This window comes from Lipomyces tetrasporus (genome assembly GCF_029532465.1).
Source record: "Lipomyces tetrasporus strain NRRL Y-64009 chromosome Unknown POJ06scaffold_3, whole genome shotgun sequence".
Classification (NCBI taxonomy): Eukaryota; Fungi; Ascomycota; class Lipomycetes; order Lipomycetales; family Lipomycetaceae; genus Lipomyces; species Lipomyces tetrasporus.
The window spans coordinates 967,354-980,427 of record NW_026611598.1 but is presented as its reverse complement, the minus strand read 5'-3'; the positions used below and the strand labels follow the sequence as shown (position 1 = coordinate 980,427).

At 48.5% G+C, this 13,074-nt stretch overlaps 5 protein-coding genes across 5 annotated transcripts; 3 read left to right on the top strand and 2 right to left on the bottom strand.

The window, feature by feature from the left end:
- Positions 1 to 2,021: 2,021 nt before the first annotated feature.
- On the bottom strand, positions 2,022 to 4,224 carry POJ06DRAFT_280632 (putative transposase DNA-binding domain-containing protein; the record flags this gene model as incomplete). Its single annotated transcript, XM_056189893.1, has 3 exons — positions 2,022 to 2,040; positions 2,524 to 3,353; positions 3,724 to 4,224. 3 exons carry the CDS (start codon positions 4,222 to 4,224, stop codon positions 2,022 to 2,024), a joined length of 1,350 nt encoding a protein of 449 aa, XP_056045458.1.
- A 1,251-nt stretch (positions 4,225 to 5,475) lies between these two features.
- Positions 5,476 to 6,000, top strand: POJ06DRAFT_248494 (uncharacterized protein; the record flags this gene model as incomplete). Its single annotated transcript, XM_056187038.1, has 3 exons — positions 5,476 to 5,736; positions 5,757 to 5,837; positions 5,868 to 6,000. A coding segment is annotated over one exon (240 nt), but the record flags the coding sequence as incomplete, so codon positions are not given.
- A 1,122-nt stretch (positions 6,001 to 7,122) lies between these two features.
- Positions 7,123 to 8,465, top strand: POJ06DRAFT_236643 (nucleotide-diphospho-sugar transferase; the record flags this gene model as incomplete). Its single annotated transcript, XM_056185911.1, has 5 exons — positions 7,123 to 7,286; positions 7,338 to 7,449; positions 7,498 to 7,772; positions 7,826 to 8,153; positions 8,211 to 8,465. The coding sequence occupies 5 exons, from the start codon at positions 7,123 to 7,125 to the stop codon at positions 8,463 to 8,465; spliced, it is 1,134 nt and encodes a 377-aa protein (XP_056045456.1).
- A 486-nt stretch (positions 8,466 to 8,951) lies between these two features.
- On the bottom strand, positions 8,952 to 10,397 carry POJ06DRAFT_194124 (Septin-domain-containing protein; the record flags this gene model as incomplete). The annotated part of the gene is made up of 3 exons (XM_056184941.1): positions 8,952 to 9,599; positions 9,657 to 10,120; positions 10,178 to 10,397. The coding sequence occupies 3 exons, from the start codon at positions 10,395 to 10,397 to the stop codon at positions 8,952 to 8,954; spliced, it is 1,332 nt and encodes a 443-aa protein (XP_056045455.1).
- Positions 10,398 to 11,508: 1,111 nt separating this feature from the next.
- On the top strand, positions 11,509 to 12,922 carry POJ06DRAFT_248482 (uncharacterized protein). The gene is made up of 3 exons (XM_056187037.1): positions 11,509 to 11,705; positions 11,795 to 11,854; positions 11,913 to 12,922. The coding sequence occupies exons 1-3, from the start codon at positions 11,686 to 11,688 to the stop codon at positions 12,469 to 12,471; spliced, it is 639 nt and encodes a 212-aa protein (XP_056045454.1). The 5' UTR covers positions 11,509 to 11,685; the 3' UTR covers positions 12,472 to 12,922.
- The last annotated feature ends 152 nt before the right edge of the window (positions 12,923 to 13,074 follow it).

The window sequence follows — 13,074 nt, the reverse complement described above, 5'->3', positions numbered from 1 at the left end:
TTGATCTCCAACTTCCAATTTGTCCACTGCTTCAGTGTAGCTCCCAATTTGAGTTCTTTGATATTGGTGTATTTCAGATCATGGTCAGCCCGTCGCTTCCGGGGCCTGTCGTCATCGTCATCACTGTCTGACTCATGTCGGCTTCGGCGTAAGGTTCCTTCGCGAGCCTTCGTTGCCTCTCTGATTCTATCACTAAGAGTCTGAAGTTGTTCGACCGAAAGCGCTTCTTCTTCGATGAGCTGCTGCATCTTGTTGAGACTCATGGGCGCTAGAACATCAATGCCATCACCGTTGATGTTTTCTGAGATAGGACTTGCGTCCCGAACAATGACATTCCTGCCAACCGACCTGGTACTCCGTCTGGCCATAGTGATCAGTCCTGAGATAAAAGAGACTTCAGAAGTTGTAACGTGCGGTTGCACTAAAAGGGTTCAGGGAGGGATCACTATAGCGTAGCTAGAAGAAGTATGCAAGTTGGGGGGGGGGGAATGTCTATTCGACTGAAGTCTGCCTCCTCCTTGAAGATCAGAGGCACCTTCTTATAGATCGACATTTGAGAGACCGGGTGATTCCGGAATCTCCTATGTGATGTCGATAATACAAACTATAATTTACACCACACAATATCACACTGTGATATGTCCATTCCCCTGTGATATATCAATCACACTTGACACCTCAACCACCCAGTGATATATCCATCACCAGTGACATGTCAATCTACTCCGGGGAAGAGGGGGGTTGTTACAATATATCGCAGAGTTCATACTTCTGTTCTTGGAGTCGTAGTTGAAAAGCGTCAAACCAGGCTGTGATCTTGTCGCAGGTTGCTTCTTTATGTCGTGCCGATTCCAATTGGCGTGAGTAAGTTCCTTTCAAGCTTGGATATCGATTTAGGAATCGGTAGAGCCGTTCGTGGCCAATAGGGGTAGAATCGGTAGGTTCGTTGAAATACGTGGCATATTCTAGTTGATGCCTTACCTGCTCCATGTAGGAAACTCAAAATCGATAAGTTAATGACTTCCTCGAATTTTTTCAAGGCGGATTGGCGGATTTGGCGGATATCTGGCGGATGAGTATCCGCCATACTTTCAAAAGGCGGATCCAAAAGCGGACACATATCTCCCACCTTCAAAAAGGCGGATGGCGGATGCGGATATGGAAAATTTTGGCGGATATCCGCATCCGCTGCAGCCCTGTCCTAAACAAGTTTAGCACCTCGGTATTACGCTCAAATATTGATGCCCAGACTACATCGACTTAACGAACTTTGACTGTAATGCTACATTTCATTAGAGCTTGACTTGGCTTCCCCATAAGTAGCACCAAGGGATGAGCTATTATTTTAATTCTGACGTCGAACTTTGCCGAAAAGCATGTTATCTGATATGGGTGTTTTGTAGGTGGGAAATGACCAATGTGGTCGAAAGGGTTAGAATCAGGTTTGGGAAAGCCTACATTAGATGCATTTAGCAAGAGCTCGATTGGTATTTGGCAGCATTGAACACTAACATTATTATCTTGTCATATGTGCTACATTAATAATTCAAAACCCAAACTCCCGGATAAATTCTACAGCCACATTTTGTTGTCATAAACTCTCTGAATCCCAGTGTTACGCAATGCCACCCTTCACTTGCACGTTGCCAACATTCCAGATAAAACACCCAGTAACATCAACGTACATTATTATCGATTTAAGACTGTCACCCGTCCAATAACACCTCTTACTTCCTTTTATTCAAACACAACTTGAATTCAAGCGTTGAAACACTCTGTCGTGCAATCACATCTTCAAAAACATGGACCAAAACTTAGCGCCGACCAAGTTTTTGGGTCATTATTACATGACACTTGAAAAGCAAGCGCCTATACGAAAACCTACAACTATGTTAAACAATTCTGGCTTGTGGGAACAGTGACTACTTACCAATATGTAATGCACATCCTTGATCGTGGCCCTTCTAATAGGACTATTCTTAATAGCCGTTGAAATGGCGTCCTGCCAGGGATAACTCAGCTTAATGACCAGCAAGGATGCTATTCGAGGAAACTATGCGCTACTGCGTTTGCGACGGGCTTTCCTGATTTTATAACATTGGCCACAATCGATCTCGAGTGACCTTTAGAAGAGGAAGTCCTTCTTGGTCTGGCCGCATTTGCCCTGGCTCCCGTAACTTGTTCGGCATCATTCGGCTTTCACTACTTAGTGTTAGCTGCTCCACTAATTACCCACACAACAATTCTTGATCAGCCATATACCGACTTAACGAGTTCGTCGATGGGGTGGTACGGAGATGATTACTGGTGACTGGTTCCATGGGGGACGAGAGTGCCACAAGTGATGGAGGACTACAGGGGCCCGCTCCTAACAGCGAGCCGCGGACTGTGAGGCGATGGTTAGGGTTCAACCGGAATAAAGCAGAGGCGTCATCGCCACACTTACTCGGCCCGAAGGCTTTTGGCGCAGCTTGCCTTGCTAGCTTAGGGTCCTAGTCCATGACAGACTCGCCTGTTGCAAACTTGGTGCAGTACCGCACCAGGATGTTCCTCGCCCCATTAATATCGCGGTCGCAGACAAACCCGCACTGTGAGCATCTGAGAACTTTGCTCCCACCAACATTGTTCTCATGACCACATCGTCCGCAGGTCTTGGTTGTGTGCGCCTCGCTGGCCAGCACAACATGGCACCAGGGGTACTCCCTCGCCTTGTTAAGAAGGCGCCGCTGGAAACGGTAGTGGGACCAAGTCATCATGGCTCTCGCCGTCTTAGACCGAATCTTGCGACGCCCCCTGCTTGCCACCATCTGCTGCGATTCAAACTTTGGCAGAATCACTAGATTGTAGGAACTGCATAAATACTTGGCAGTCCTGCAATGAAGGTCATCCACCAAGTTCCTAATCCGTCGCCGGATCATCGCAGCTGCCTTCATCATCCGCCTCCTCTTCTTGTGCGTGATTGCCTGCACAGACCACCGGCTCTGCAGATCATCTAACCGGTGGCACAACCGGTAGATGTGGCCAATGTCCCCTTTGCCAAGTTCAATGACCTCACCATCTGGTGAGTACCCGGTCATGAACGTCCGTACACCCGGATCCAGGGACACGACCCGACCAACACATGCAGGACCCTCCTCCACATCCAGTGGCCCGGGCACGCACAAATAAAAGTGGCCTGTAAGCCTTTCCCTCACCAGCCTGCTGTCATGAGGCAGCGTAGCAGGAAGGGTTTCGCCTTTCTTGCCACTGTTCAGGCGCCGAAGAAAAGCGAACTTCCCACGGCACCGCTTCCAGTGCTTGCTGTGGATGACGATACTCTCCTGGAAGCAGTTTCGGCGAGAGCGGTACTTGATCTCAAACACTGTAACGTGCGGTTGCACTAAAAGGGTTCAGGGAGGGATCACTATAGCGTAGCTAGAAGAAGTATGCAAGTTGGGGGGGAAATGTCTATTCGACTGAAGTCTGCCTCCTCCTTGAAGATCAGAGGCACCTTCTTATAGATCGACATTTGAGAGACCGGGTGATTCCGGAATCTCCTATGTGATGTCGATAATACAAACTATAATTACATCACACAATATCACTCTGTGATATGTCCATTCCCCTGTGATATATCAATCACACTTGACATCCCAATCACCCAGTGATATATCCATCACCAGTGATATGTCAATCTACTCCGGGGAAGAGGGGGCCGGGGAAGAGGGGGGTTGTTACAAACACCTTCTGATCCTTCTCATACTTAGCTGCTCCCGCCTTAAAGGCTTTAAGGAGGTCATCCATTGCGGCGTCCCGAATATCGTAAGGTGTGTCCTTGAGCCCGGTCATTTTCAACAACGCTACCGCGTCGTCGTTAATCGCCCTGGCCCTCAACGCCTTCTTGGATTTCGGGATCCCCTCATCCTTTATGGCGCGAAGACATTCATTGAACGTCCAACGCGCCGCCCCAATCCACCTCTCCAGAATCGCCTTCTCGTCGGCCGTGGGGTGCAACCTGTACCGCCTGGCCTTCAGCGCTGGCTGATCCTGGCCCTTCTCGAGCCCATCGAGCGGCAATTGGAGCTCAGGGTGGACCTCAGCACCAGAAGACCAGGTCCGGCAGTTACCCCAACCACCACGGCCAAGTTCCTTCCACTCACCTGGGGGAATAGAGGCCGGGGGTAGCCATAGTTGGCGGCTGATCCCCACCGAAACCTCATTCCAGAACGGCTGGATATGCTGCATACTGGGATAGTTCGTGTGAAGGTAAGAGTAAGGATGTGAAGTGTTGAGAAGGAGGTAAAAACAAGGATGCGAAATGTTATAGAGAATCAAACAGAACAGTGGCGGCGGAAACGGGCTGGAGGCATTTAATCACAGGCACAGAACAGAAATCAAAGACGCTAGTGTGGTACGTGTTTTAGTAAGCGATCGTTTAGTTGATCTGTCCGATTTCTGCTACGCATTCTCAGAATGCGCTATATTGGCAAAATGTGCATGTGAACTCTTTGTCTAGCTTTATCCGATCTGCGCTACTCCGCCAAAGCGGAAGACGGGCGAGTTTGCTTGTCATTTTTTTGCGTTTGAGACTTTGTTTAGTCTGTCTGATTTGTGCTCTGCAGCTCGGCTTAATCGGCGGCGTCAGAGGCCGAGCTTGGTAGCATTATTCAGTTGTCTCATTTACGCGCGCTTGAGAATTGAGTGATTTGTTTATTCGAAATTGCCTGTCCGCGCGCATCGCGAGTGCGGCTCAAGCGGAGAGTCCGGAACAGGATGCAAATCTAACACGCTCGAACGCGTCGCAAACACGCGTCGTGTTCTTCCTGTAATAATACAGAAGAGGACTTTGGTGTGGAGTGTATAGACCAGCATGGCCTGCCAGTTGCGCAGTTCTCTGAGACCGGCAACGGGCGGAACCGTCAGTGTTCGATCGCTGTCGACCAGCAATTAGTTCCTCGTGATGTTGTTTAATTATTTAGTTCACGTGTCGGCTCGGCCATTCATGCAATTAATTAATATTTCACATTCGAGGCCATGACACTCTTGCCAAGACTCTGGCGTTACACAGATCGGATGCTGTTGCGCGCTCGCCGACGCGTCCGTCGCAGCGTTTCCGTGACGCGTCAACAACGCGTCCCTCTCTCATCCACAATTCGCGAAACAGTAACCGTCCACAGTGGCCCAGCTGATATGGAATCCTGGAGACAGCGCTTTTCAAATCCTCTTGAGGGTTTTGCCAATAGTGAGTGGTTGTTCGCGTCATTGCGGATCAGGAATCCGACACTGCCGGCTGCAGACTCCCTGCACGATCGCGCTCGGACGTGGATTCGCGCCGTAGACAAAATATTAATTAGCTGACGGCGCTTGCCAAGAGTCTGGAGTCGCACAGATCGGATGCTCGTCGCCAGCTCGCAGGTTCTGTGCTTCTCGTCTGGTTATCAATATGGCCATCTTCCCCCGCTGCTGCTGCCCTCCTTCCTCGTCATCGTCTCACGCGAACATACTAAGTCGCCTGGCAAGCGACACAGTCTGCGGAGAGTAAAGAGGGGAGCCTGTAACTGGCTGAGATCCTCTTCGATCACGAGCGAGTATACTTCAGAATTCCTACAACCTGGTCATTTGGCTAACATTAATGTAGACAGACAGTGTTCTCAAGTGTGGGCAAGAGGACAGCATGGAACCCGGGGTGAGTCTGAGTGGCCAGAGGCAAGCCATTTGGTACACTGCCGGTTCTAGCAGTTTGTCCTCTCCCGTACTCGTTGGAGAGTCGTTGACTTAATCCGAGTACGCTGATTCGCTCGCCAGTTCGGGCGATGCGTACTCGACTGTGGGCGGGGGATAAAGTATGGGCACGGGGGATAAGAGGAGTCCTGACAGACTCCTCTTTAATTCGATATGCTGATTCGCCTCGAACAAGGTCAGTCCAAGGATGGCGAGATCCAAGCCACTTGGTCACTACCAGTTCGGGGACGCGTACTCGAATGTGGGCGAGAGCAGCCTGGATCCAGCTGACCAATACGGTGAGATCCAAGCCGCGGTAGCACAACTGGTCCGGCAATACGTTCTCATCTGGGGGCATGAGGGGAGTCCTGACGGACTGAGATCCTCTCTAATTCGAGTGCGCTCATTCGCCCTGGAGCAAGGCTAACCAAGGATGGCGAGATCCAAGCCACTTGGACACTACCAGTTCCGGGGACGCGTACTCGACTGTGGGCACGGGGGATAAGGAACGGTGTTAGAATTTTCTCTATCACCATTATATTCCTGTTATTTGTCTATGTATATGTATATGAATATATACATACATATGAGAGGCCAGTTTCTTGGAGCTGGCCGTTGTTACTTGTGACCCATGGCAGGGCGTAACCACCAGACATTTTTGTTGTATTTCTTGCTAACTTTGTATGTCTGGTCGGCCGTCTATTACAAGTAAGTGTGCATTCCTGACGGGTAAATTGGATAACCCTAACCTTCTCGTGCTATAGGTGGGAAGTGCACAGCTACTCGAGCTTGCTTGAGCCTGTAGCCAACTAGTTGCCCGGACAACGAGGGCGGACTTGATTACAGGGTCTTGTTTCAGAGCAGACCCATGTTCATCTGGCGGTCTGATTCGCAATTGAAATCGGTCATGTTGCGTTCTGACTTCTGAGGCTCGTAAAGAAGATCGGCGGCTAAGCTTGGGCCGGCTGCCGAGTCTTGAGGCGGTGAGTGACGTAGACTGCATCGCATCCCCTCGCTGCGGCAACTCCGCTCCCGATAATAATTGAACCATAGTATCTCATATCGGCCGGTCCCTCTATGTTCATTCGGTGGTAAGGTTCCACGACTGGTGCAACCCCTGACAAGAACAAAACTCTGCCATTTTTAGAGAATTTCAACACATCTAGAGCAAGGTGATCCATAACCAAAGCAATCCGCGAGACATCTCGCCGGTCACTCTCTCCGTCGTCCACCAAGCATCCATCGACAATGTCAACCTCTTATAAGGATAAGGCGGTGCCACGGATGAATCCCACCGCGAACACTCTGTTTTGGCAGTATCGCAGACATCCGAGGTGGTCACGGCTATTTCAGCTCGTGCCGGCAATAGTATTCGTTATCTTCGTCATATTTGGAATCTTCGCATTACGCTCGAGCGAGCCAATGAAAAAGGAGTTCGTGAAAGAGGCCGTGTACGATAAGAGTAAGGTTTACACAGAAAAAGATTTTCTGAATGCATATGGCATTTCACAAAACGACCTAGCCAGGATTATTCCTCCATCTGAGCAGATTGGCAAAGAAAAGGCTACACTAATAATGCTTGTTAGGTGAGCCAAGTCGATCGATCAAGACCTCCCATATTTGCTAACACGGTCTAGGAATCGCGAACTTAACGATGCTCTCAAGTCAATGCGAGCGATGGAGGACAGATTCAACCGCAAATTCCGATATCCATGGACATTCTTAAATGATGAGCCATTTACCGAAGATGTAAGGATGCATTGTCTCTGTCCCGACGCATGCTAATGAGTTTATCAGTTCATCAATTACACTTCCGGAATGGCGTCAGGGAAGACATCATATGGCTTAATTAATAAAGATCAATGGAGTATACCGCATCATATCGATCAAGAGAAAGTCAAGGCAAATATGGAGAAAATGGTATCCAAGAACGTGATCTATGCGGGTAGTATGAGTTATCGCCACATGTGTCGGTACAACTCAGGTTTCTTTTATCGGCATCCGCTTTTGGCCGACTATAAGTGGTACTGGAGGGTAGAGCCAGGCGTTGAATACTTCTGTGACGTCGACTAGTGAGTAGTGCCCTGCGCCAGCGACTTACGCCATTCTCTCTAATCTGCGATAGTGACGTTTTTGAGTACATGAGGGCGCATGACAAGGTGTACGGGTTCGTCATGTCAATGTATGAATACCTGGTCACTATCGAGACACTATGGGACTCCACCAAGGAATTTATACGAACCCATCCTCAATATCTCGCCAGTGACAACTCATTAGACTTCTTCGTCGATAACCACCCTCCTACCCAATCTGGTGAGAAAGAAATTACTGGAAATTACAATCTATGCCACTTTTGGAGTAATTTTGAAATTGCCAGTTTGGATTTCTGGCGATCACAGGCGTATCAAGACTACTTCAGCTACTTGGACTCGCTCGGAGGATTCTTCTATGAGGTACGCAAGCGTGAACATTAACCGTAGTTAAAATGACATGCTAACCGATCGACACAGCGATGGGGAGATGCGCCGATTCATTCACTGGCCGTCGGCCTGTTCCTGCCCAAGACCAAGATCCACCACTTTGGTGATATAGGGTATAGACATCCGCCATACTCGCGCTGCCCGCAGGATGTAGGATCGCACCAATCCGGCAGATGCTTTTGCTCCCGAAAAGACCACTTTGACGATGACGGGTATTCGTGCTTACCTCGATGGTGGAATGTTGCCGGTCAGAGCGTGGGAGCAGGCATAAAGCAGATGGACTAGGATGACCATCGAAATTCTGTTAACAGATACTCTGTATGTATAGTTATAACACCTGATACACTCACTTGTATGTATATGATACACTCTCGGGATCAATAATGCATGGACTTTCAATGTTGTGTGTTATTTTGCGTATCTATCTTGCAGAACAAAGACTGGAAACATATGGCGAAAGCATAACCATTACATAATACACGAGTACAAGAACATACTAAAAACGTCAGACAGCAGCAACTGTTTTTCACAAGCCCACGTACATTCGTCACTATTCCGAACACACTAGCAATAGAAACCCTCATCTTTCCATCATGTCATTGCGCCAGATTAACAATACCAAAGCAAATACAAGACGACGCTACCTCAAGGTGACCACACAAAATATGTAAAATAGAAAAAAAGTATACCGTAAGCATTCTATTGTCGTCTTCCCACACACCTTTTTTTGTTCTCTATCATGATCATGACAAAGCACTTAGTAGCGCACGCCTAAGATCGCAAGGAGAATCCTTTCTTCCGACTCTTCTCTTCGGTAGACAAGTAGGCTTTGCCAGATTCAATCTGAGCCTTCTTGGCTTCTAGCTCACGACGTTGCTTATCCAGAGATTCCTTCATCTCTCTGTGACGGGCAAATAGCTCATCCTCCGACTGTTTTAGTCTCTGTTCTTTTTCAGCGACCTTCTGTTGGAAGACCATCCTCATCTCGGCCTCCATCTTGAGGAGCTTAGCTTGATGTATTGCACGTTCTTCCTCCTGCTTGGCAGCCGGGTTAATTTCCTTGAAGACAGACTGGTCCTGTGAAACTCCCATTGCCGTCAGCTTGGCAGAACGATAATTCTCGTACAGAAACTCGTTAGTGTATTCCTTAAGCTCCTCCATGTAGTTCTTAACGAGCATAGCGCGAAGCTTGAGGAAGTCACAGTGGCCGTCGTTATCAACTTCAACCACGCCCCATGGATACTTTCTGCCCCTGACAACGCGCCCATCTGGAGTGGTGACCTCAGACGTCGCGCCAACAATGGCAAATGGAATCTTTGAAATAATAGACGCCTTCTCCTCCATAGTCTCATCGCTGTCGACTTCATACCGTGGAGTTTCGAAGAGGCTGATTTTGTGGTAGTCGAGGTCAGCCCGTATCTAACGTTAGGCCTGGATTAGCACCGCCATTATATTCTGCTTGCTTGAATTTCTTACCCTAGCCTTAAAAGCAACAATCTCTTCATCGGTGAGGATGTCTGACTTGGCTATAACTGGAATCAAATTGGCCTTATTGTGTAGCTTCTTCATAACTTCGATATCAAGGGGCTTCAATGAATGCCCTGTTGGCGCGATGAAGTAGATAATCGCATGAATGCGATTATCAACAATATTGGCTCTGTTGACCTTATTCTCAGCCTCAAGGAAAGCATCGAAGCGCTGTTCGATGTTCTCTACTATCGGACGCCACGCGTCATCATTGTTGACAAAGTCACCAAAGCCGGGCGTGTCAACAACCGTCAAACGCAACTTCACGCCCCCTTCTTCCAGATCGGCTGAAATAGATTGAATAGCAACTGTCTTGGGAACCTCAGCCGACGGCCGCTTTTCCGAACGTGGCGGATACAGAGGCATATTAAAAAGAGTGCTGACAAGCGTAGACTTGCCCAGCCCACTTTCACCTACGATTAAGTTTATTAGAATTCAGTCCCGCCCTCGGACACTCAAGTATGACATACCCACAACCATCACGTTGAAGTTGAATCCCTTTTTGATACTCTTGCGGTGCCACTGGATAGGCAGGTTCGAGAAGCCTACAAAGCCCGTGAGCTTCCGTCGCACGACGCTTGTCGCGTTTCCATTCTGCAGAACGTCGACAGAATCGACTACAACGGACGCGTCTCTTGATTCAGGCTTCTGGTAGGTCTGCGCGTCGACAGTTTCAGTTTGCGAAGCCATACTGATGGAACTTATCGGGACGGTCAATGGTGGAGTAGGGGGGGTCAGGGATGGCGCAGACCAGAGTGATGAAGGGTTCGAGCTGGATGGCTGCAGCGGCTGATCCGCAGGTTGAGCTGGAGTGGCCATATGAGTCAGCAGGAACAGAAAAATAGAAATGGTCTCTAAGTGAAGGAGATGAGGTAGCGACAAGGCCAGGAGGCTTGGGTAGAGATGACCTGACGGAGTGTGTCGCGAAGCGAGCGGACAGGGGACGCCCCAATACGACTTCGGCGCCCGACAAAAACAGCTTGTGACATCCGCCTTTTTCTCGATCTCTCCGCCTTCGCGACAAGCCAAGTGCTTTCACGGTCTTCTCTCTCGTGTGTAATGGAAGCAATGATACTCACATGATTCACTTGGAACGAGTATGACAATTATTATTTCGTCGAGTTGAGCTGCTTGCAACCAGAAAACAAGTGTGAGCGAGGGGACGCGTTTAGCCAGGGGGGGAGTCGGTCACAGGCCAGCTTCTTTCGACACTCACGCGCAGCCCTAACCACGCTCAGACGCGTTAGTGTTATTCTTCATCCAAGAACCGCGTTGGTTGAACTATTTGGTGTCTGTAATAGTTTGCGCATATTGTAATAATTGCTACGAAAATTCTGGAATTAGTCTGCCTTATTCTTAACTGAGAATCTTCCGTTTCTACGAGCAAGAGGATGCTACAGAAGGACAAGGGTTAAAAGCGTTTATGATTCGCTGCGGCTTTAATCCCTTGGTAATATCATAATATGTAAAATACGAGTGATTGAATACAAACCCAGGCGGAATGATGCTGTAGACTAATAAGCCACGGATTTACCTAGTTAGTAAGTCTTACGACTTTGTCAGATCTGTGACGACGTAGCCAGAGGGAGTAGATTGCCTATAGATTGGCTGCTGGTAATGTGTGGACAGCTGGCGGTTGACGGCCGTGAGGTGTGTGAGGTTGTTGGCTACCGCAGGATGCTTTACGCGAGATAATTTGCAATCGGCAGCTTCAATGGACTTGTGAAGTCGTCAATAACGAGATAGATAAATGGTGGGATCTGTTTAACACTGTGAGGCTCTCGCCTCACACCAGCAGCCGCAGCCACAGCCCTCGGCGCAACAGCCCTCAGCACACGAATTTGACCCTGAATCCTTATTGCCCGCTAGATGAATTAAGTATTCCCCTTCACCCAGCAACTTCTTGGATACGTGTTCAGCAATATACATCTATCTTCTTAATAGGCGGGTATATTTGTTACGTATAGTCCACTTTCCTATGTCCTTTCTTCCATATTGGTGAGTCACTCCAATTTTCGACTGCGTTTGATCGGGGGATCACGGCAGCTATCGATAAGCACGAACAATTTGCTAACGTCTCGCTATAGCACTGTCTGCGATAAGCAGTTGACAGTACCGAACAATAACATTCTATATTGCTCTGAAAAGTGAGTTCTTTTGACATAGAGTCATTTAATGTATGCCGTACTAACCGTGTCCTGTCAGGTGTCGCCGAAAAGATGCTCGCGCTGCTCGCAAGGTGAGCCCAGCAGCACTCGGCACTCCTCCTTCGTGGTCGTCAACCTCTCTTGCATCCACGGGATCATATCCATCTGGTCCAGGTTTTCAACTTTCGCCAAGCGCGTCGCAGTACTCTGACGAATTATCACAAGCAACCCATTCTCGGTCTATTGCTGCCCTATCGTCAACACCACCCTTACGAAATAACGGATCCAATGTCGATCTACCTGGTTCGTATACATCAGCATCGGCAATGTTGATTGCCAAGGGATCTCGGCAACGACATCCGAACAGCGTATATTCGTCATCTCCGCGCTCGATTGACCTTGTGTCGCCTTTCGTGAGATCGCCGCCTGCTTCGGATCCAGGCAGTACGAGTCAATATTCTACTGGAAAGCCGCCGCCGAGTAGTTTTGCGGAGCCTTCGTATGACATGCCTTTAGTAGTCGAAAAGAAAACAGAATTACACGCCGGACCGGCGGCACAACCCAAGGAGGGCAGTCTGAAGAAGTTATTTTATTTCAACGAGATCCAGAAGCCGTGATTTTAGTTCGTCGAATGAGCTGAGCGGGTTATAGAAGCTAGATACCAAGAGGATTGAAGGGTCTAAGGTTATTATTGGGTTATAGAAGTTTTCTTTGGAATTGCCGTATATTGTTTCTCGGAAGTCGGAATCTCCGTCTGGAGCATGGCGCTTGGGTAGCTTGGATCGATTTTTGGATTGCATCTCTATATCTTGGGAGTCTAACGGTATACAAATTATAATGATAAGATATGATCTCTTTGAACTGCAGTTCTGTACATAATTACATCAGAGTATGGATTATACGATTGATTTGAATCCATTTTATGAATCCACAACCTGTGCCGCGTCAACTGCGCGCCAGGAAGTCCCTACTGCCAGCAGACAGGCCGGCCTCCCGGCGCCACAGTGGTAATGAGCCGGGATCGGATTTTTATGGTATGCGCGTCCTCGGCATCAGGACCAAAAAAAGGGTGTATCGTTGGTTTGCGTAATTATCACTAACATTCTGCATACGGACAGTATTACCTAGCCGCTATTAGTTTAGCGGTCATTTAAATGCAACTCTAAATCAGAGAACAACGCATGAGGCTAGTCGCCTTTTGTTTAGCGTGTGGCTGAATT